Genomic DNA, 24,968 nt, shown 5'->3' with positions numbered 1-24,968 from the left:
CTTTAACTAGTTAAGTTTTGTTGCTATAAAAGCAGGTATGAGGCTGTAGACTGGAGTCACTGCCTCTACTCCTGACTCCCCATAGCCTCAGGAACATAAAGGGGATGCACTATTAATTAAATGGAGCTTTAGGAAGTATTTATAGAGTCATACAGCACGGAAACAGGCCCTTCAGCCCATCAGGTCCATGCCGACCAAGATTCTCACCTAGTTCCATTTGCCCGTGTTTGGCCCATATCCCTCCAAACCTTTCCTATCCATGCACCTTTGAAATGTTGTTAATGTATCTTCCTCAATCATTTCCTCTGGTACTCATTCCATAAACTGACCATCCTCTGGGGGGAAAAGGCTGACCCTCAGGTTCCTATTAAATCTCTCCCCTTAAAGCTATGCCCTCTAGTTCTTGATTCCCCAACCTTGGGAAACAGGTTGTGCACATTGACGCTGTCTATGCCCCTCGTGATTTTATACACCTCTAAGATCTCCCCTCGTTCTCCTGTGCTCCAATGGAAAAAAAATCACAACCTGCTCAAGCTCTCCCCATAATTCAGTCCCTCAAGTCCTGGCAACATCCTTGTAAATTTCCCCCGCACTCCAGCATTTGCTCATTATTTCTTTCCTTTCACAAAAGCTTCTGAAATGGCCATATGAAGTAATGGCTGTTGCTACCAAATTAGTCACTGTTGCACTAGTTTAATTATTGAATAAATGCCCCACAAAATTCCTCACACCAAAATATAGGAATTACATAAAACCATACTACAAAATTTAAACCAAAAGCAATAAGGCTCAAGAGTATAAGGTATTAATTTGCTATAAAGATAATTTAAATTGCCTTCTCCAAGAGTCAGAGTCATACAGCAGAGAAACAGGCCCTTTGGTCCGCAATGTCCATGCCAACCTTTTTGCCCATCTGCACTAATCACATTTGCCCGCATCCTTCTAATGCCTTATCTATTTAAGTGTTCGCCTAAATGTCTCTTAAATGTAGTCATTGTATCCAATTCCATAACCTCTGGCAGCATGTTCCAGATATCAACCACTTAAAAAAAAAGTTGCCCCTCACATCCCTTTTAAAAACTCCTTCCTCTCATCTTAAACCTTTGCCATCTTGTTTTTGATACCCCTACCTTGGGGGAAAAGTATTGATTATTTACCCTGTTTATGCTTCTCATTATCTTATATACTTCTATCAGGTCGCCCCTCAACTTCCTTTGTTCCAGGGAAAACAAGTCCAGCTTACCAAATTTCTCCTCATAACCAAAGCCCTCCAATTCAGGCAACACCCTCTACACTCTTTCCATTGCAATCACATACTTCCTATAGTGCAGTCTAACCAACGTTTTGTAAAGTTGCAACACGAGATCCCAACTCTTATACTCTGTCCCAATCTAGCATGCCATATCCAAGCATGCCTTCTTCACCATCTTATCCATCTATACTGCCACTTTCAGGGAACTATGGACTTGGACCCCTTGGTTACTCTGTTCATCAACATTCCTTAGTGCCCTACAGTTTACTGTATTTCCTACCACATTTAATTTTCCAAAATGCATCACCACACATTTGTCAGGATTAACTTCCATCTGCCAATGCTCCAACCAATCTATATCCTGCTGTAGCTTTAGCCAACCTTCCTCACTATCCACACGACCAACAACTTTCATGTCATCTGCAAACTTACGAATCATACCTCCTACATATCTCTAGTGATTTGCAAAAAAAATTAATAATTTGTTACAGTAAGCTTTCAAAGATTACCAGGCTATTATAGTGAGAAGGATTGGGCTCAATATGATATTCCCACAGTTAAACACCCACAATCTCTGATATATTTTCTTTTCCTATGTATCAACTAATCTTCAGATAGCAAGAAAATTATTTACAGTGCAACGCCAGACAACGTGATTTCATTACCACTCAGTAATGGAAATAACCTGAGTATACAAACAACAATGAACAATAACATGGAAACTCTCATAAACATCTCCCAACCAATTCAGTTAAGTGTGTTATCTCTTACTGTGTTGCCTTGTGTTTTAAGACTACAAGATTGTTTTCCTCATTGCAAAAAACCATGTTGCTAATATCTTTGCAATTTTCCTTCTCAGTGTCAATCCACTTTCCATTTTGCTAAAACAAAAATGTGTAGGAGCCTTCACTAATGCACTCTCCATGCCAAAGGCAGTTCAAAGTACTATTGCAGCAGAAAATTCTACAACTGGGTAACTTTCTTTTGGAAACACTAAGTCATAGGCAAGTTTGGTTACAGATGACAAAAGTCACTGTTAAGCCAGTAAGTACTCAACTCACATTTTTAATGGATTCATTCCTTTGTTCCCACTCTTTGCTAGCAACCTGACATCCTTCACTCAAATGCTTTTGTCTTCACAGTTTCCTGGAAGAGACGACGTACATTATAGCCAAGTACAGGAAACCTTTGTTAAAAATTCCTCTCCAAGAGTAAGCGCTAAGAAACTAAAAATTCATGAGAAGGTACAAAACAGAAGCATGAGTGGGCTAGCCAGCAGTCTCCACCAGTCAGTTAGATCATGGCTGGTCCAGTCTTGTCCTCAACACCATTTTGCCACTTTCTCCCCATACCCTTAGACTCCCTTGTAGTTTAAATACCCATGTGTCCATTATTTTAATTTTCCAAATATAACTGTATAAATAATAAAATATAGATCAATTGATCACAATTGACTTACGATTATTGTGATTTATTTATTTTCAGCAATACATTTGGAAGTAGTAATGATGATATCTTGCTGCAGTAACTTGAATTAGCATCTTGCTTGTGTACATCCATGCCCGAGTTACTTATGCAAATTACATTTATGCTGCCCTAACTGAGCACATAACAATGATTGGGGTTTTGGTGTTGATGATGGGATGTGGGTCTTTGGAGGTTGTTTGTTGTATGACAACTAAACCTACTGTTCAGTCATCTCGTATTCCAAAGTCAATCTGATTGAGTTGCATACGGCGCAGTGCAGTGGGGCAAGTGTCCTCAGCATTTTCAATACTTGGAAGCATTTGCTCAAGTCACTTGTGAATTGTATTGCTTAGTTGTCTCTGTGCTTTCAGTAGTGTAGTGGACAGATTATGTTTGAAGAGTTCCATTCAGATTTGTTCCTCAGGGTTAATAACTGGCCTTAGAGGAAGAGGAGTGAACATTCACCAAAGTGATTTTGGGGCTGAAAGTATTACAGCATAAGAACATCATGCAGAAATGTGTTTGATCTAACAGGTGTTTTAAGGAGGTTTAGACAGGACAGGAAAAAGAGGACCAGAAATGGAGATAGCCCTGATAGCAAAGTTATCATAAGAGCAGAAGAGAGAAGAATAATCTTGGCTAGGTCCAGTATTGTTAATGATAGGTAGTAACGTTTCCCTAAAACACTGAGAGTAGTTTATAGCTAGAGTGGTGCAGCAGGTAGTGTTGTGCCTCACAGATCCAATGACCCAGACTTGATCTTGATCCTGATCCCCGGTACTGTCTGTCAAACTTCCACATTCTATGTATCATTGTGTGGGGTTTCCCCGGGTACTCTGGTTTCCTCCCACATCCTAAAAACATGCAGGTTGGTAATTCTAAATTAACCCTGGTGTAGATGTCTGCTAGAATGATTAAAGGAATTGATGACTTGTGTGAGAGAATAGGTTACAGGGAAAAAAGATGGGGAATGCGATTGATGGGATTGCCATGAGAGCTGGCATAGACAATGAACTGAATGGCCTCTTTCTATGTCATAGTGAAATATGAAATACAAAATAATAGTTCAAAACTGTTGGAGAGAGTGCTAATCAAGTGCTTTTGCAAAAGAAGTGCAACAGTTGTGGGAGAATTGAATCTTCACATAGACTCAGCAAACCAAATTACCAAAAGTATTTGGGAGGATGCATTTAAAAAATATAATATTGCCAAGAAGAATAGTTAAGAAGAGGATTGAAAGAGTTACAGAAATCACTAAAATGTGACCAAAAATTGATAAAACGAAAGAAGATAGAATTCACAGATGAAGCAGGCAAGAAATATTAAACAGAAGCATTTGTAAGGTGTTCTAAAAATGTGCAAAGAGTAGCAAAAGTAAATGTGAGTCTTTGAGATGTAGCGGAAAGAGAAATTACAATGGAGAATACAGATATCCTTGAGAATCTCCTCAAAAATCTTGTAAATACCTTCACAGTAGAAGACACAATAAATACACAAATAATGTAAGAGAATCAAGCATAAAATAAGAGTAAAGAATATAAAATTATTAATAAATAAGAAGTTCTGGATCAATTGATGGGAGCAAAATCTGTGGAAATGTGGATACTTAAAATGGCAGGAAGAGTTGAAAAAGCAGATTATTTTCTAAAGGCTGAGAGACTAGTAAATGTACAAGGATCTGGCTGTGCTGGAATATGGCAATGTATTTGGAGTACAAGAGGAAATTGCTTTTCTAGGACTGGGAACAGAGTCAATTAGGCTAGTGGCCTCCGTCTGTGCTGTAATTCAATTCTAGTGTTGCAGTGTAGTTTCACTAGTTTGATTCCCAGTATGTAGGTGGTGATCTGTGAGGAGGGATTGACTAGGATGGATATTGGAGCATTGGATGGACATAGGATTGACATAGGACTAGTCAGTGGAGCTAAGAAGGATGAGACATGATCTTATTGAAGCTTGTAAGGTTCTGGGAGGAAACTAACTGAGAAGATGTTGTTTCCTCTAGCTGGAGAATCTAAAATTAGGGATGAGGGACTGGTCATTTATGGCTGAAGTGAGGAAACCAAAATATTCGGAGGATTATGAGTGTGTGATGCTCAGCTATTGAGTATATTCATGTCTGAAATTGGGAGAGGAAAATGGACCTGAGGAGCTTGCCAGCCATGAATTGCGGAAGTGACTCAATCGGCCAAGCAGCATGCTCCTCTCCTGCTTCTTGTGTTCTTAGCGGAAGTGGAGCAAAGGCAGCTAAATCAAAATGCTGCAGCTGCAGGAAATCTGAAATAAAAACATAAAACACAGGAAATGCTCAATAAGTGAGACAGCACATGCATAGACAAAACAAAGTTAACCTTTTAGGTCATTGACACACAGTGGTTATGACTTCAGGTCATTGACCTAAACCATTAACCCTGCTTCACTCTCCACAGTATGTATATGGCTTATTCCAATTCTTGTATCACAGTGAAAATATTGATGGACCAGCCATCAAGAAGCATGTGCTAACAATCTAAAGAATGTGACTTCAAACACCTCGACTTCCCCTCCCCATCTTGGCAGTTTGAGAATTTAGACTCTATTTAAGATTTTTTAAAAATTGCTATAAATGAAAATGGCAACAAATGTGTTTGATTACTGCCAGTTCACTAATATGGGTACAAATCAGGTAAGGGAAGTCTCTCTAGGTGAGGGTGAAAAGATTGCTTAGGTTTTGGAAGAGACAGCACAGAACATTGAGGGAGTCAGTGTCATATGATATGTAAAGGATGTTTTAATAAATGGCATATTTATTTACAGAACTTTTTTCTCTTGCTCTCTGATATTGTTTTTTTCGGAAATAAACTAATTTATAGCACTAATAATACCCTGGCTTTGTGCCATCCTTAACAAGAAAGAAAAAAACTGTTTCTATTTGCACAGGACTCATCACAACATTCAAAATCAGCTAAAGAGTCAGTGAAGTATCGTTATGACTATTATTATGTTGGAAAGAAGGATGGCTATCTACACATTATTCGATTATCAGTCAGTTATGGAAGAGTGTTAGTTTTGCCACGATTGTCACCATCTAAATAAAATCATAATGTAAGATCTGGATTCCGCTCTGGATCTTTTCATCTCTAACTACTGACAGGACATTAACTGTCTTGACTTCACTACTCCCGTCAGCTACTCTAACCCCACCCCCTCTGAACACACTGCCCTCCACTCTCTCTGCACCAATCCCAACCTCACCATCAAACCCGCAGGCAAGGACGGTGTTGTTGTAGTCTGGCGGACTGACCTCTACCTTGCAGAGGCCAGACGGCAGTTCTCAGACATCTCCTCTTACTTACCCCTGAACCAGGGCCTCACTGAGAAGCATCAGGCTACTGTCTCCTGCACCATCATTGACCTCATCACCTCCAGAGATCTCCCCTCTACAGCCTCCAACCTCATTGTTCCCCAACCCCGCACTGCCTGTTTCTACCTGCTTTCCAGGATTCACAAACCAAGTTGCCCCGGTAGGTCCACTGTTTCTGACTGCTCCTGCCCCTACCGAACTTGCATCTCGACTCCATCTTGTCCCCCTTGGTTCAGTCCCTTCCCAACTACATCTGTGACACTTTGCATGTTCTCCACCACTTCAACAGCTTTCTGATCCCTGGCCCCGAATCCCTCATTTTCACCAGTCCTGATGAAGGGTCTTGACCTGAAACGTTGACTGTCCATTTCCCTCCAGAGATGCTGCCTGACATGCTGAGTTCCTCCAGCATTTTGTGTGTGTTGAGTTAATCAATGGTATTAACTTCAGTCCTGTGGCACTCATCTATAGACAGTACTGTTCCAGAATTTGAAGAATAGCCTTTTCCAAATGATTTTAAGGGATCACTGCAAAAGGAGGAAAAAAATGAAGATTTTCCTACTTAGTTCTATTGTTCTTCAAGGAGGGAATTATATATTCTCCAATATTTAACGAGGATGAACTTGGAAGATGTGGTTAGTGGTTAGCTATTTATGATTTATACAAGTACAAATTTGAGGACTAGAGTACATTCTTTTAATGGGAAATTACAGTCCTGATGCACTCGATGTTAAGAACAATTTCCTTCCTTTGATCATGCCTTTTTCCAGGAGGTACAGACAAATGACAGAATATAATCCTTATTCAATTTCCTCCCCACTGTCACACCCCTTTTCCAAGGTTCCCGTATCTCTAACTATTCCCATTTTTGATAAACCTGAAACATTATTTTGTTTCTCTCTCAGTAGATGCCTGATCTGCTTTATATTTCCAGCATTTTCTATTTTGGTTTCACATTTCCAGCTTTGGTATTTTGCCTGTGTATGATGAAAACAATTCTATTGATGCTGGCCATATTCCAGAAACTTGCCTATGCACCAGTTCTTCATGTGTGAGCCCAGAGAATGAATGTTAACAGGATATTCAGCAATGAGGTCTACCATAGCCAAGCTGGATTATTTTGAGGGTTAGTTTTTTAATTAGAGGATCTAAGCAGCACCATTGGTATTGGTTTATTATTGTCACTTCTACTGAGGCACAGTGAAAAACTTGTCTTGCATACCGTTTGTACGGATCATTTCATTACACACAATGCAGATATATTGAGTTAATACAGAGTGCATTGAGGTAGTAGAGGTTATAGTTGGGACTTACAATAGTTACAATAAAATGGTGGCAATGTAAATTTAAATGAGAGTGTTTTGCCTTGGGACTAATATAAATTTCTGCTATGCAAAATGAATTCAATAGTGTGAATTTTCTTCAACGTCTCAACAAACTTTGAGTCAGGCAGTCTGATATTTTCAGTGTATATTATTTCCAATTTTCAACTCATAGCATTTGAGCCATTCCTAAAGTAATTGAGTTCATTCAGTAATAAAAAACAGAAATGCTCGAAACTTTGGGTGGTACAGTGGCACAGCTGGTAGATCCACTGCCTCACAATGCCAGAGATGTGTGGAGTTTGCATATTCTCCCTGTGATCACATACGTTTCCTTGGGATGCTCCAGTTTCCTCCCACATTCCAAATGTGTGGGTTGGTAGGTTAACTGGCCACTGTAAGTTGTTCCTTGTGTGTAAGTGAATGGTGGAATCTGGGAGGAGTTGATGTGACTATAGGATTAGTGTGAATGGGTAGTTTATGGTTGGTCTGGACTTGTTAGGCTGAAGGGCCTGTTTCCATGCTGTACCTCTCTATAACTCAGCAGGACTGGCAGCATCTGTGGAAAAAGAAACAGCATTAACATTTCAGGTCGAAGACCCTTCATCAGAACTAGTAAAAAAATAAGTTACTTTTAAGTTTCTAAGTTAATACCAATTAAATTAAGGTCATTCACTTCTTGATGCAATGGATAACGTTTTGATAGCTATGGAAATCAAATTGATCAGGTTAAATCTTCAGAAATATTTCACTAATGAGAGATTTTTATCAGACATTCCATATAATGACTCTAGACGGTCTTGCATAACATCTCTTTTATATGTAAGTATATCTGGGAATTCAGCCACTGTCCTGGAATCTTATTTACTTCAAAAATCTGGGCAAGTCATGTGTAGAATCAGAGGAAGTTTACACAATGAGTGACTGATGTGTGACGTAGGAACGTTAAAGAAAGAAACTCTTCTAAATGAGCTAAACAATAGAATGTGCATTATTTACGCTTTGCAAGGTGGTGTAGTGATTGGTACAGATGAGGTTGAGTGAGGTGCCTGCATTTTTTGGTGTGGTTGTGAAGGAGCACAGTCCCACACCATCAGGCTGCTGTTGTGTTCAGATCCAGTTGCTGGCAGTCAGCCATAACTGCGAAGCCTTGGAATGCTCAGAAATGTTTTGTTGGAGTACACGATGGTTTGTTTTCTGGATTAACATGGGAAACAATTGAGAAGATAGAAACTAAACTTCTATGCAAAAAGCTGTCGCTTTCTTCCAATGTACAATCATTTCTCATGTACAATGAAATATACACAGTTTACTTAATTTACAGTCGAAATGTCAGATGTTTTCTTCACAACTCTTTCAAAGGTAAATACAATAAATTCAAATTTTCAACATTTGATAATTTGATCACTTGTTTTGCTGAATAAAACATTTCCAATGTCTCAACAGATCAGACTCAGTTACATTCCATTGGATTTATTGGTTGGTAATCATTGATTTTGATACTTGAGAGCTTGCCCCCTTGATATCCATTGATTTCAGTTTAACTCGGACTCCTTTATGCCACACTCTGACAAGTGCTATCTAGTTGCCAACTGCAATCACTTTCACTTCACACTGTAGTTCATCTGTTATATCATTGTTTAGACTAAGGCTGTGATGAGGTCTGGATCTGAGTGGTTCTGGCAAAAACTCAACTGTGCACCAGTAAGTAGGTTACTGGTCAGTGCCGGTTATAGTGATGTCAAATTCATCTTCCATCACTTCACTAATGATTGGGGGTTGAAGGGCAGATAGTAATTAGCTGTACTGGATTTAACTTGCTTTTTGTGGACAGGATGTACCTGGGAAACTGTCCACTTTGTCAATAGGTGCCAGTGTTGTAGCTCTGCTGGAATGTCCTAGTTAGAGTTGTGTTTAATTCAGCGCTGTATCCATGTAACTTTGCAGAGCCCATTACCTTTGTGGAATACAGTGCCCTCAGCTGCTACCTATCAAGTAGAGTGAATTGATTGGCTGAAGCCTTGCTTGTGGGGACCTCAGGAAGAGGCCAGGATGATCATCCACTCAAGATTGTCTTTTTTATTTGTGTGATGGACTTTTGTATCTCTGAGGATGTGGTTGTTCACAGAGCCTTGTCCTCTGCTCATATACTTAAGTATTTCACCACTGTTCATGACTGGATGTGGGAGAAGTGAAGAGCTTTGAACTGATTTGTGGGATCTGTCAATTGCTTTCACTGTTTAGTATGAATGTTGCTCTTTGTCATACATTCAGCAGGTTGTCAGCTCATTTTCAGATATGCCTGATGCTGCTTCTGTCATGCTATTCCATACTCCTTATTCACCCAGCATTGTACCATTGGTTTCTGAGCAGACTGAGGCATGTGCCATGCCATGCATTTACTGTATGTTGAGGAATACAATTCTGCCTCTGCTGATTACCCATGGCATGTCATGTATGTAGAATCTTGAGCTGCCTGTTTCAATTTATCCCCTTTAGCATGATGATATTTGCATTTACAAGGGTGAGAGGTGGGGGAATGCACTCATTGGGAAGACATTACTTTGCATTCACATGGATTGTTTAGTGGTCACAATCTCAGTTTCCCCCATATGGTCATTTTCTAAGAAACTGGAAATAGTTGGTAATTTAAAATTACTTCCAAGTGACCTTCTGGAACCTTCTTCACCAAGCCCTGTTTGCAACACTAGTCACAGTTAGAGAGTACAATCCTTAAAGAGTTAAAGACGAGCCTTACAAAAGGTCAAAAGAAAGGCCATGTTTAGTGCTTGCTGCTGCATTTTTCTTGGAGTTCGGGCAGTGAAGATTGTTTTCACTGTGATTCAAGGAGGAGGCGGTTGAGGAGGAACCTGGCGATGACATTTCTTGTAGCAGACAGCAGCAAGACCCCTCTGTGACTGCCATACTTTGTCTCCTTCCTTGAAGATGGTCATAATTGTCATGTGTATAAAATCATGAGGGGTATAGATAGTGAATGCACACAGCCTTTGTCCCAGTTAAAGGGAATCAAAAATTAGAGGTCTAGGTTTAAGGTGAGAGGGAAACGATTTAAAAGGGACCTGAGGGACAACTTCTTCACACAGAGGGTGGTATGTATATGGAATGAGCTGCCAGAGGAAGTGGTTGAGGCAGGTACAATAACACAATTAAAAGACATTCGGACAGGTACATGGATAGGAAAAGTTTAGAGGAGTATGGGCCAAACACTGGCAAATGCGACTAGCTTAGAAGGGCATCTTGATCAGCATGAATGAGTTGGGCCATAGGGTCTGTTTCCATGCTGTATTACTCTATGACTGATGGTCATCCCTGGCATATCATTCCCTTGCCAGATGTGGGGAAATAAGCCTGTTAATTTATGTCCAAAGTTTCTCTCTGCCAGGTTTTCGAGCACAGAGACAATCTGCTCTTAAAGCCTTGTATTTGGCTGATCTATGACTTTTCCAACAACGTGTTAGTCTGGGGCAGCGGTGAAACCATTGGGATGGAGGCAAGGACATTCTCAGTTCAGAACTTATTTGAAGTGTTGCTTCCAAGTGTTACTTGCAGACTGCTTCACTGTCCTTAATGAGGTTAGTGAGCCAGATAGGATTTCACAGCAATTGAGAAGTTTAATTGTCACAATTACAGTTTCTAAATTTTAATTCTAGATTTATTACATTCATTAATTTTAAGTTCCTCAGCTGTCCTGGTGGGATTTGAATTAATTTCTCTGGATCATTGCTGCAGGCCCCTTGATTTTTATCCAAGTAACCATGCTAACTTTTCCCAGTGTGAAGAGCATGAATGGAATGCTGCCCTGAGCAGTAAGGCCCAAGGTCAACCTTAAATTAGGCCTCAAGCCTCATTAACATGCACATCCACTTCACTAAATTTTGGTAAAGGGGTCCTAAAATGGTTTAGATAAATGAGATATCTCGTTCCATTTTATAGGTGGTTTACAGGAATGCATAAATGGCTTGATCCTTTGTCTTGGCAAACAACTTCCCAGCTGCCCGTTGGATAGAGAATGTTGATCCTGACTCTGCTCCTCATTATCCTGGCTTTGCTGCCGTAAAATACGTGCAGATTCCATTTCTACTCCTGTGAATCTGACTCAGGTTATAAATCCCAGGCATTCTATTTGCCTGTTTCAGGTAAACCTCCCCCTCTGTCCCTCTTCTCTCTCTTCCTGATCCACCCAGTTCTTCCTACACCCACCCCAGCCCCAAATCACTCTGTTTTTCTCCCCTTCCTCCACTCACTCCCATCACCCACACACTCTTCCCACTGGGTCCCCTTCCTCCGCTCCTTCCCATCTGCCCACCCCGACTCCCTTATTTGATTCCCATGCCCCACCTTCCTTTCCTATCAGATTCCAGTGTCTGCAGCCCTTTGTCACCTCCCAGTCTCTGCCACTCTTCCATTCTCCATCTGCCTGTCATCTGGATCCACCTTTCACTTGCCAGTTCGTTATGCCGGCTTTCTCCCCTCTATCTCTCAGACCAGATGAGGGGGTCTCGACCAGAAACGTTGACCGTCCATCTCCCTCCGCAGATGCTGACTGACCTGCTGAGTCCTTCCGGCAACTTGATTGTTTCAACGTCTAGCAGGATTCCAGCATCTGCAATCTCTTGTGTCTCCAATGGGTTTTCCATTTCTAAGTAACCCTTACCTCGTGTGTTTCCCGATCTACTTCCAATGTCTTTCCCATACCACTCACCACCCCCCCCCCCCCCCCCCCCCCCCCCCCCCCCCGACCCCCAGACTCCCATACCTGATGCAGGGTCTTGACCCGAAGCATTAACCATCCCTTTCCCCTTCATAAATGCTGCTCCACCCATTAAGTTCCTCCAGCAGTTTGTTTGTTGCTCCACACTCCAGTCTCTTGTGGCTCCGTTCTATTTGCATTACCTGTTTCAACTGTGACATCGTAAAGACTTCACATGTACATCAATAAATGGTGGCCCTTCCAATGATGCCCAGGTCCTGAAAAATAAATAAATTAAAAAAAACATTGAATATCTTATGGGAGCCTCCCACAGCACAACATTAATATGGGCTAAGCAAGTGAACTTTATTTAAAACTGGATTGTGTCTAGTGATTGGGTACTTGGCATGTGGGGTACAATACCACAGACACAGGGTGGTCACAGAGTGACATCAATTGGCTCAACTGGGTTAGTTTAAAGGAAAAACTGGAAACGTCACCCGTATGCCAAATTATTGAGATTTCTGGAGTGAGGCATGGTTGTCCTCTCTCTCCTGTCTTGTTTGTGTTCTGCATAGAACCCTTTGCTGAATCCATCAGGAAGAACGCATGCATAAGAGGGGCAATGATCCCAAGCAGTGGGGGCATACAGATCAAAGCCTTTCTGTACATTGACATAATTTCCATCTTCTAGGATTCAAGGCCAGTTCACAGATTGATCAGCATCTGTGACCAGTTTGAGTTGACCTCAGGGGTCCAGAGTCAACCACAGGAAGAGCGAAGCCATGCTCTTCAGTACCTGGCCCGAGCAGTCCACTGTTCCCTTCACTGTCAAGTCCGACTACCTGAAGGTGCTGGGGATCTGGTTTGGAGGGGCTGAGGAGTGTAACAAGTGTTGGCTGGAGTGGAAAGGCAAGGTTAAAGGAAATTGGGACTGTGGGAGCGGTGCTCCCTCTCAAATACTAGCGAGAACCTGGTCCTCGGGAGCGAGATGCTCTTGGTGCTGCTGAACTTGGCCCAGGTGAGGCCCGTACCCCCTGGCAGTCATCTGAGCCATCTTCTGGCTCATCAAGGATTCTAGGATGGAATGTGTCATGATATGTCCATGGACAATGGGGACAAAAGCGTAGCCAATCATCGCCCTCATCCTCTTGCCCACCATTGTGCATGGCTGCATCAAGCAGTGCGTAGAACCGAAATATATAACCACCGAGTGTCACTATGTGCTGAGGTTCTATCTGTCCCTAGTATTCTGAAGGATGGGCCTGGCCCCTTTACCTTGCAGTGTCCCGGTCAGCTGGATATTGCCACACTACCTGTCCTTCGTGGAAAAGTTCTTCCAGAGAAACACCTTTGACCATAAGTCCGTCAGACAGTGCTCAGCCTGGAACGTCCTGCAGGCACAGAGACACAATGGATCCGGTGGGATGGTTCCCCAAACAGACAGTCCAAATCATCTAGCAGAATACCTCATTGCCAGAACTCACCAACAAGCAGCAAGACATTTCTGGATGTATCACGGCTTGGTATGGCAACTGCTCTGCCCAGGACTGCAAGGAACTGCAGAGAGTTGTGGACACAGCCCAGCGCATCACGGACACTAGCCTCCCCTCCTTGGACTCTGTCTTTACCTCTCGTTGTCTTGGTGTAGCAGCCAGCATAATCAAAGACCCCACCCACCCAGGACATTCTCTCTTCCATCAGGTAGAAGATACAGGAGCCTGAGGGCATGTACCACCAGACTTAAGGACAGCTTCTACCCCACTGTGATAAGACTATTGAATGGTTCCTTTATACAATGAGATGGACTATGACCTCACGATCTACCTTGTTGTGACCTTGCACCTTATTGCACTGCACTTTCTCTGTAGCGGTGATACTTTACTCCGTACTGTTATTGTTCTTACCTGTACTACATCAATGCACTCTGTACTAACTCAATGTAACTGCACTGTGTAATGAATTGACCTGTATGATCGGTTTGCAAGACAAGTTTTTCAGTGTACCTTGGTACAAGTGATAATAATAAACTAACACTGACTGTGTAATGAATTGACCTGTATGATCGGTTTGCAAGACAAGTTTTTCAGTGTACCTTGGTACAAGTGATAATAATAAACTAACACTGACTGTTCATTTCCCTCCACAGATGTTGCCTGATCTGCTGAGTTCCTCCAGCAGTTTACATTTTGCTCCAGATTCCAGCATCTGTAGTCTCTTGCATCTTGAATGTTTGTAGTGGTATGGAACAGCTCAGGAATGGTATTTATTACCTCTTGTGCAGTAGCAAGTCTATTTTTAATGCTGCCTTTCTAAAATAAACAATGCCATGTGATCAATTTCCAGGATCAAGTCAATTCAAGTCATTGAGTTTATTGCCATATGCACAAGTACATGTATGCACAGGTATAATGAAAAACTTAACTTGCAACAGCATCACAGGCACATAGCATTAGAGACACAACATTCACAAGCAAAACATAAGTTAAACATAAATTATTACAAGAAAGAGCACAATTAGAACAAAACAGCTCATTGTAGTGCAAAATCGTCATAGTGTTGCTATACGGAGGTAGTGACTAGGTTTGTGCAGGTTGGTTCAAGAATTGAATGGTTGAAGGGAAGTAGTTGTTTGTGAACCTAGTGGTGTGGGGACTTCAGGCTTCTCAACTTCCTGCCCAATGGTAGCTGCATGGTCCAGATGGTAGGGATCTTTGAGGGCAGTTTCTCCTGTAGATGCTACTGATGGTGGAGAGGGATATGCCTGTGATGTATTGAGCTGAGTCCACTACTCTCTGCAGCTTCTTGCATTTATGCGCATTCAAATTGTCGTACTAGACCATAATGCAAGCAGTCAGGGTACTTTCAGCAGTACATCTGTAGTAGTTTGTTAGTCTTTGGTGACATGCCAAACCTCCTTAACCCTCTGAGAAAGTAAAGAAGTTGGCGTGCCTCCTTTGTGATAGCATCTATGTGCTAGGCCCAGGACAGATCATCCTGTTATGTGAAGGCTGTGATCATCACTGCACTGTGTGGAGTTCATAGGTTCTCCCTGTGACCGTGTGGTTTCCTCCAGGTGCTCAAGTTTTCTCTCATATCCCAAAGAAGTGCTGATTGATAGTTCAACTGGTTGCTATAAATCACCCCTAGTGTGTAGGTTGAGTGGTGGAATCTGGCAGGAGTTGATGGGAATGTGAGAATCAAAAAGTAATTAATATAGGATTAGTGTAAAAGGGTGGGTCTTGGTTGGTGTGGACACCGAACACCTGTTCTGGTGCTCTATCTCCCTGTGACTCCATGGTTCTCTTCACCCCACTTTGATATCAAGCCTCATCATCTCCTTGACAATTCTCTCCTCCAACCCACCCCAAGATTCTCTGCCCACCCCAATCTTCTCCACCTCCCCCACCACCCCAGTAGGCTCCATACATTCTCCGTCATCTCCACTCACTGCAACCAGGAAGGAAACATTTGTACTATCGGGGTCTAAGCATTGCAACAGTGGGATATTTTAGCCTCTGGCCCTTCAAACTGGCTTGGATCTACCACACTGCACTTCAGTGCATGAAAGCAGTCCTTGAATTATTTCTGGCCAATTACCTTCAACCTGGCTTTCACTAAGTGTACGTCCCAGCAGTTTCATGCACATAAGAAAGCAGGGATGCAGCTTCCATACTTGGTGTTGAATAGAACAGGAATTTTGTATTATGCTAATGCAGTAATATTTTCGTAATATTTTGCACTTTCTAAGTTAGCTGAAAATCCAAAATGTGAGCAACGCTTATATTGGTATTGGCTTATTATTGTCACTTGTACTGAGGCACAGTGAAAAGCTTGTCTTGCAAGCTGATCGTACAGGTCAATTCATTACACAGTGCAGTTACATTGAGTTGGTACAAAGCGCATTGATGTAGTACAGGTAAAAACAATAACAGTACAGAGTAAAGTGTCACAGCTACAGAGAAAGTGCAGTGCAATAAGGTGCAAGGTCATAACAAGGTAGATCATGAGGTCATAGTCCATCTCATTGTATAAAGGAACCGTTCAATAGTCTTATCACAGTGGGGTAGAAGCTGTCCTTAAGTCTGGTGGTACGTGCCCTCAGGCTCCTGTTTCTTCTACCCGATGGAAGAGGAGAGAAGAGAGAATGTCCCGGGTGGGTGGGGTCTTTGATTATGTTGGCTGCTACACCAAGACAACGAGAGGTAAAGACAGAGTCCAAGGAGGGGAGGCCGGTGTCCGTGATGCGCTGGGCTGTGTCCACAACTCTCTGCAGCTTCTTGCGGTCCTGGGCAGAGCAGTTGCCGTACCAAGCCGTGATGCATCCAGATAGGATGCTTTCTATGGTGCGTCGGTAAAAGTTGGTGAGAGTCAAAGGGGACAAACCAAATTTCTTTAGCCTCCTGAGGAAGTAGAGGCACTGGTGAGCTTTCTTGGCCGTGGCATCTATGTGATTTGACCAGGACAGGCTGTTGGTGATGTTCACTCCCAGGAACTTGAAGCTCTCAACCCTTTCGACCTCAGCACCATTAATGTAGACAGGTGCATGTATTAAGCCCCCTTTCCTGAAGTCAATGACCAGGTCTTTTGTTGACATTGAGGGAAAGGTTGTTGTCATGACACCATTCCACTAAGCTCTCTATCTCCTTCCTGTACTCCAACTCATCGCTGTTTGAGATACGGCTTACAACGGTGGTATCATCTGCAAACTTGTTGACACTGGTTAGCACATAAGCTGCAGATATTTCTTTCTTTTCATTATGCACTGTGTGGGCATTGCTGCCAAGGCTAGCATCTATTGCTTGTACCTAGTTGTATTACTGCTGTCTTTCTGATGAAAATTCTTCCACAGTGCTTTTTGAGAGGGAGTTCCACAATGTGGCCCCAGCAATGATGGAGTGACAATATCTTTCCAAATCATGATGGTGTACGACTTGGAGAGGAGGCTACATGTGGTGGTGTTCTCATGTACCTGAAGGGCTTTTTTTTTGATGGTAGAGGTTGTAAGTTTGGGGGGTGCTGTGGAGTGAACTAAGTAAGTAACTGCAGTGTATTTTGTAGATGGTACATACTGCAGCTACTGTGAACCAGCGTTAGAGGGAATGAATGTTTATTGTGACAGAGGGGATATCAATCAAGTGAGTTGCCTTTTCCTGGATGGTGTTGATATCTTGAGTATTGTTGGATTTAGTTGTTGTAATCTTGTCTAGATGCAAGATTTTGAGATGGAACACATTTGAATAGTTGGACAAATGACCAGACAGTAGAATAGCCACCTTTAATCATCAGATTACTAAAAAAAATAAACTTAGAAATGGAGAACTATCTTTTATTTATTTAATTTACCCAGTACGTAAATGACTCGTTTACACATATTTGAAATAAATGCTGGAAGTTGTGATCTTTAGATAATGCTTATGGAAAACCCTCGGGAGCTAGTTAAACTATGCAGAAGAGCTAGGCAACTTTATAGATAGTCTGCTTTTAATTAAATATCATTTCAATTACTGAAGTAGTACATTGATTATTTGGAGCTTGAGTTGCTTAGCATTCATTTTTGACAGTTGTTTTCTTGACCTTTCCACAAGTGAGACTCCAGAATTCAAAGGTTTTATTTTAAGATGAGCATTTACCAGCCAGAAACCGACTTCAACTGCAGGGGCATTTACCAGTGTGAAAGCAGGAATTGTCGCTCTGGAAATGCCCTGCATTGATTGGCTTCCCTATGGCATAGGTCAGTCTCTGAAGGCTGAATCATAATCTTCAAGGAGAGACACAGAGAGGTTCAAAATTATGCATGAAAAGTTAGATATCTTTTAAATGTTCAGATAAGTGAGTAGGGAAATTAGATGCAATATCAAGCAACCTTCTCCAGGGAGCTTTGTCTGGTTTGGTCCAGAGTTGGGACACTGAGTTTTGGAACAGCACTCCTAGTTTAAGATAGCTGGGAAGCATTTACCCTTATGTTCTGAGTGAAAGCTCATTGTATAAACTGGCTTTTAAATGGCTAATCAGACAGATGAGTCAAGATTTGGGAGTGTTGCCACTGATATATGGGAGATGCAAAAAATTCCTGTTGTCCTCTATAGGTAATTAGATTCTTTGCACATTGACTTGCACAACAATTCTGAGGAGGATTGAGATAAAACAAAGGCTTTATATTTTTGCTGTGTGCTTACTTCATAAAATGAATCCTCATGCTCCCAATCCCCTGACTGGTTACTTCAGAATGGCTATTGAGTAGGTTCTTTTTATATGCTTCTGTACAGCTGATTTGATTTACCAAGCATTTAGAGGAGAGGACTCTACATGTAAATACTAACTGAATTGTAAATAGATAGAATGTGAAGATTAATAATAAACATGAGGGTAAACTAATTGATATTAGTCTAATATAGAGAAGGAATTATTAACCCTGTAGCAGATACAGATCTTACAAAACTTCCCAGTTAATGTACCTCCCTCTGCAACTGGATCCTCGACTTCCTCATCAGCAGACCTCAATCAGTGAGGATTGGTGACAACATCTCCTCCGCGCTGATCATCAACGCAGGTGCACCTCAAGGCTACATGCTTAGCCCCCTGCTCTACGCCCTATACACACATGCTAAGCACAGCTCCAATGCCATATACAAATTCTCTGATGACACCACTTTGATTGGACAAATCACAGGTGGTGATGAGTCAGCGTACAAGAACAAGATAGGATACTTGGTTGAGTGTTGCTGCAACAACAATCTCTTGCTCAGTGTCTGTAAAACTAAAGAACTGATTGTTGACTTCAGGAAGGGGAAGGAGGGCAAACGTGTGCCAGTCTACATTTGATCAGTGGTGAAGAGGGTCAACAACTTTAAATTCCTGGACATTAACATATTGGATGACCTGTCCTGGACCCAGCACATGCAATCACAAGGAAGACGTAGCAGTGTCTTCACTTTCTTAGAAGGTTAAGGGGGTTTGGCTTGTCATCAAACACTCTAACAAACTTCTACAGATGTACTGTTGAAAGTATCCTGAATGTTTCCATCATAGTCTGGTAGATAATTCAAGTGTGCAAGAACATAAGAAGCTGCAGTGAGTAGTGAACTCAGCCCAGTACAATGTGGGCACATCCCTCCCCACTACCAGAAGTATCTACATGAGGTGCTGCTTCCAATACAATCTCCAGCATCAAAGATCCCCACCATCTGGGACATGCCATCTTTTGCAACTGCCATCAGGCAGAAAGTACAGAAGCCTGAAACCTCACACCACCAGGTTCAAGAACAGCTACTTGCCTTTAACCATTTGGTTCTTGAACCAACTTGTACAATCCTAATCACTACCTCAGCTTAGCAACACGACAACCACTTTCCACTACAATGGACTGTTTTTTTGTTTTCATTGTGTTCTTCCTTGTAAAAATTGTGTATATAATTTCTGTTTAGTGTTTGCTTTTCTTGTGAATGTTGTGTATCAGGTGCTATGTGCCTGTAATGCTGCTGCGAGTAAGTTTTTCATTGTATCTGTGCATAAATGTACTTGAGCGTTTGACAATAAACTTGACTTTGACTTTACCTTTGACAGATTTGTAGACATTTGGCTTTGTCTGGCCAGATAGATTGGCATTCAATGGCAGGTTGTTATGTTTCTCATTTTGAAAGTCAGAACATTGTATTCATGTTGAAAAGGGCCAGTTGGGATAACACTGTCTCTTGGGCATTGATGTTTTCTCACTTGTGGGTGGGATGCTATGTCTAAAATGGAAAACAGATTTTATTCCTAGCAGCTTGTGTCTAACATATAATGGTGTATGCTTCAAGTTAAAGCTGTTGAAGATTACGATTGATTATCCTGTTGAAGTCAGATATTAATAGAAATCATTAAATTCAACCAGATTTTGATGTCCTTGGGATATCAGAGAAACTTCAGCAGGTCTTGTTAATGTTTTCATTTTTGATTATCGCTTACAGCCAATGTAGCTGCTTTTGTGCAGCTAAATTTTCATTATCTGTATGTGACTAGCATCTTGGCTTCCACTGTAGCTTTGTATTTTTTAACATTGCTGGTTCCTGTCCTTGTTAATTAGGCACAGTGACAGGAAAATATGACATTTTTGATTAAAAGATCTCTGAAAGTAGAGTGAAAGCTAGCAGTATTGATTTATACATGTGGTGACAGGTATATGACAAAAAATGAAGCCGTTGACTTGCATATGTTACAGCTCTACAAGGATCCTGCTATTTTCATACTCTACCCTTGAGACTTCAGATGGCAGCTTGACAGAAGGTGAACATCACAGAATGATGCGAGCATCTGCGTAAAGATTTAGCTACTGAGCATGCTCCTTAATGTGACGAGTTTCTCTGTCTCCCTGGAGAGATGGATTGAACTTTGCACTACAATATCCGTAAATAAATTCCATATTTGACTTTTAGAGATTGCCACTTGCAATATTTTTTCTCTATTGTCATGTACTGCTTGTGTGAGGAACTGAGGTATCTTGGTGTACCAGGGGAATTGTGGTGACTGAAGATTTCAACTATGGAAAACACCTAACCTTCATTTCTCAAATAAGCTAGCTGTCTTGTTTTCTTGCTCGTATGACTCATTACAGAATGAGAGAGAAGGGGATAAAATGAAAGGAACAGGTTTGAAAGGATACAGGCAAGATGGGTTAAAAGTAGAGCAGCGCTGATTGAGCAGCACATAGCGGCAATCAGCTTTTTTTTTTGGATCAGTGCTGGTCACAGCCACTGTGGACAATAACTGAGATCTCCGGCTAATGAAGGCCACCTGGATAAGGATCCTGAAACGAGCTAAAGGAGGACGTTTGAAGAATTCTGATCTCTGTGTAAGAATAAACCTTTTTAATTTCTTTTCAGCAATGGATGGTGTGGGGAGTGGATGGTGCTTGGCAAGCACAGCTGGCTTTTTCCAGCACCAGTTAATATTATGTAACTGATGGTTAAAATAATTTGTTGAGCTCTGATCGAGTCTGAGTGACCTTTCCTTATGCCTGGTAGGAATTTGTGGCAACTTAACTAATTTAGCAAATAGGTGGCAGGCGAAAAGCTTTGACCTGAATCTATTGGAAACTAGCAGTTGTTTGCAAAAATCAAATGATGCAGAACTGTACAAGGAAAAAGTAGAACAGCAGTTGGGGTCAGGATGTTGCACTTTTGTAATGTTATGGGCTTAACATTGTTCCTGCCAATGCATTATATGTATTTTTAATTCATTGTTTATTGCTTTTGTAATTTTGCAACGGTTTGTTCAGGTGACTACATTGCAAAATAACTACATCCAAATGTGTGTGCATTAAATTGTATGTTGAAATGCCTGACATAAGTAAACTCAGGAGGGGGAGAGATAAGATGGAAACATGATAACTCTGCATTTCCAGCAAATTTTATTTTTCCTTCATTCCTAAATTGATAAAACCATTCATAATTGATTTGCTTTACATTGTGGAGGTTCTCTGTAAGTGCAATGACTTTCAAACTGCAGTGCACTTGCCATCTACAAAGGTCACATTCTTCTCGTGCTCCTGCAGGGTTCGGCGGACTCCTATACCAGCCGTCCATCTGAATCAGATGTATCTCTGGAGGAAGACCGGGAGGCAGTACGGAGAGAAGCAGAGCGCCAAGCCCAAGCCCAGCTGGAGAAAGCAAAGGTAGTGTAATATTGCTTGTTTAAATCATATAATTGCATTGTATATCCAGTAGCCAGATTCTATTGCAAGAGTATTGTTTTTATTTGTTAGGCTCGTTGCTAGGATACAGAGGATCAATAAATTAGAGCCCTTGCTGGAAACTGACCTAAGCAAGCAGAAATACCCAAATAGTTATTAGGGAGAATTTCTAATCTCCCTTATATTTTGGTCAAATTGAATGTTGTTTTCCTTTTAAATGCTAGTGTTCAGGGATCTAAATCTACTTCTTCAAATGTGGGAAGTACTTGAGGTCAATTAAATGCACTCACTGTTATGTGGTCAAATTTAGCAGCCAATTTGTGTGTAGCAAGACCAATCAGAGAGCATTGAGCTAAATTGCCTTTTATTTTAACTTTGATTGTATTGACAGAGGGGAGAAATGTTGGTCAAATACAATGGAATTCTTTGCTACTCAAAGTAAAGCCGGTGTCTAGATGCAAACAGGATTAATCATTTTAAGTTTTCGTTTAAAGGTACAAAATTGAACTTTGGAAACTGAGTCTTGTATTTAAACTATCAATCTTTTGGTTGCTGCATTCCCCAGATGTATGAATCTCATGTAATATTCATGTAGCAAGCCTGCAATAATGTTTGATGCAGGAGTAACCATCGGTCTTTGATATTTGAACATTTTTTCCTCTATCACAGGAATGCAATATCATTTGGTAGATGAATATTCTAGACATTAACACTTTTTTTTCTAAGAAGCAATTTGTGAAGAGTTGGACAGAAACTGTGTTTCATGCTGGGCAGTTTGTGTTGGGTTATTCATTTGTCCTTGAAAGTCTTCAGGGTTGGAGAAGTGGTTAATGATCTGAATGTCACCCTTACCAAGTTAGAGTAACAAAGCCATCTAGCATTTATATAGTAATGAAATGAAGCATCCAAGGCATCTCAGATAATGGGACAGATGAGTAAAAGTTTGCTCAAAGTGTTAGGCTGTAAAAAGTGAAGAAAGAGAGGTTTAGAAGGAGAATTTCTGAGGTTAGGACCCAGACAGCTAAAGGCAACATGACCTGTATCTGGGATTATACAACCTTGAGATGTACAAGGGTCCAGGAGTAGATGAGTGCAGTTTTCTATAAGTACTATAGAGCTGGAGGAATTTTATATTCAAGGTGATGATAGATTTAGCACCAGTATAGGTCAACCCAATGCTGACGGGCATATGTGACATGGTTTAACTGAGAATGCCATTAATTGTAACATTGAGATACCATTAGCCTTTAAAAACCAGCAAACACTCGTCAAGTTCATAAATCAAAGCTAATTAATATGGCTATTTGTTTGGGCAGGGGCCTGTGCAATATTAAGGAAAATTAATCTTCAGAAGTCCAAGTTTTTGAAATTGGTGTTCTATAAACATTGGTAGATGGTCGAGTCATATTGGTTCTTTGTCTCTTGAAACTATCTTTATTTCCACTGCACCATTTTTATCCAGATAGTATCCAAAAAGATCCTGTTGTCTCGGATGTATTGGAAAACTGTTTTTTGATTGTTTTCTAACTCCTAGGAAGTGACGAGACTTAAGTTCTTTAGAGCCCATGTGATCTGGTTGAACCTCTTCATATCACCAGAATATCATACAGTTGCAATATAGCTGATTGGAAACCTTCCTGAATATTGGGACATATCTCTGAAGATATTAATTTAAGAGATACCAAGTGATAATCTATTCACTTAGAAAAGTTTAATAGTTAAAATTGTATGCAGTACAGCTTTTTCTTAAATTAAGAAACTGTCAAAATGCAGGTGAAATCCAATGTTACTTATATTTACTCCACTTGTGGGCTAGGGCCTCATCTGAAAGCATCATCTACCTATTGGGCGTGTCCACTCATTTACTTTGGTCATGTCTGTACATATCCTGATTTTGCAGTTTGTCTCTGGGCTGCAGTTATTTCGGTGCACCAGTTGTGGATTCCTCTACTCCTTGCATCACCCCGTTCTAACATTCTGAGTCATTCTTATTCATTTCCTGCTGCAGTTAATAAGGATTTATCTTGTATCACATATTGAAAATTCCTTTGCATCAGGTTTGGTTGACTTTGTTCATTTAAAAGCTTACTCTGCCTGTCTGAGATGTTGAAAGCAACCTTCATGTTTATCTTTTTCTTTTAAGCATAGAATGCCAGAGGTTTTCAACACAGAAAGAGACCTTTGGACCATTGCATTCATACCTGTATAATCCATCTCCTGTGTTACAAGATGCTGATGATACAGTGTAGGTTTTTTTGCTGAATTTCATATTTCCTTTCCTCAAACCCTGCCCTCGAGTGTTGGAACTCTAGAAGCAGCCAGCTTCATCTAAGGCATTATGCCCTGGACACTTTAAGTTTTCTCTTGCCTTTGTGGAAACCCCTTGTACTGGAACCTGTCTATTCCCTGATAAATCAACCTCTTTTACTTTTTTATTTCTGTAGTCTACTGTTGGCTGCCCAATTTTACATTGGAATGTTATTCCCATATTTTCAACCCTTCTATTCAATATTTAGCAATAGAATGTTGTATTTGTGGCCCCTTGTTCTGGATCCCCAACAACTAGAACAAGCTGCTTCTGTTTACCTTTTTCACCCTTTTGGTTATTTGAAACACCTCTCTCATATCACCCCAAAATTAATTTGTTTTAACAAGTTGCTCTGGGTAGAACCAATCATCATTTGCTTTATTTATTAACTGTTCAGCATCATGTTCTGTTGATTATGGTGGCCAGCTCCATGAACAGATCTGATGAAGAAACAGGTCAAGGGTGCGTGAGTCAGGCTTAGGATGGCACGTACAAGATTGGTTCAGGCAAAGTAGCAGGCAAAGTTCAAAACCTAGGACTGAGCAGACTGCGATCGCCACTGGAATAATTTTCTATCCCTTTAGTCATGTGGCACTCAATGTGGCTTGCAAGGCAAATACTCCATTAGTAATCAAATGAGAAATAGAATAATGATCCCTTGCTGTTATTATTGCCATGCCTCTCACAATAGCTGTACAAGACATTGGTAAGATCTCACCTGGAGTATAATGTGCAGTTCTAGTTGCTTGCTATAGGAAGGACTTAATTGAGTTAGAGAGAGTGCAGAAAAGAATCACAAGGATGTTGTTGCTACTGGACGGTTTGAGTTATAGGGAGAGACCTGATATACCGGGGTTGTTTTCCTTAGAGTGAAGGAGACCGAGGGGTGACTTTA

General features: G+C 41.0%; 1 protein-coding gene across 6 annotated transcripts in view; it reads left to right on the top strand.

Moving 5' to 3' along the window:
* LOC127570364 (voltage-dependent L-type calcium channel subunit beta-2-like) overlaps nucleotides 1-24,968 on the top strand; it is a 291,296-nt gene that overhangs the window by 196,007 nt on the left and 70,321 nt on the right. For 4 of the 6 annotated variants that reach the window (XM_052015851.1, XM_052015854.1, XM_052015855.1 and 1 more), the window contains one exon: nucleotides 21,628-21,747. In XM_052015851.1, the coding sequence (XP_051871811.1) occupies nucleotides 21,628-21,747 (120 nt within the window). Of the gene's footprint in view, nucleotides 1-20,437; nucleotides 20,482-20,534; nucleotides 20,926-21,627; nucleotides 21,748-24,968 lie in introns of those variants that run through there. The other 2 variants (XM_052015856.1, XM_052015852.1) reach the window with 2 other exon arrangements.

This window comes from Pristis pectinata, chromosome 5 (assembly GCF_009764475.1).
Source record: "Pristis pectinata isolate sPriPec2 chromosome 5, sPriPec2.1.pri, whole genome shotgun sequence".
Lineage (NCBI taxonomy): Eukaryota > Metazoa > Chordata > Chondrichthyes > Rhinopristiformes > Pristidae > Pristis > Pristis pectinata.
The sequence above is the reverse complement of the archived record's forward strand: the minus strand, read 5'-3'. Positions and strand labels throughout refer to the sequence as shown.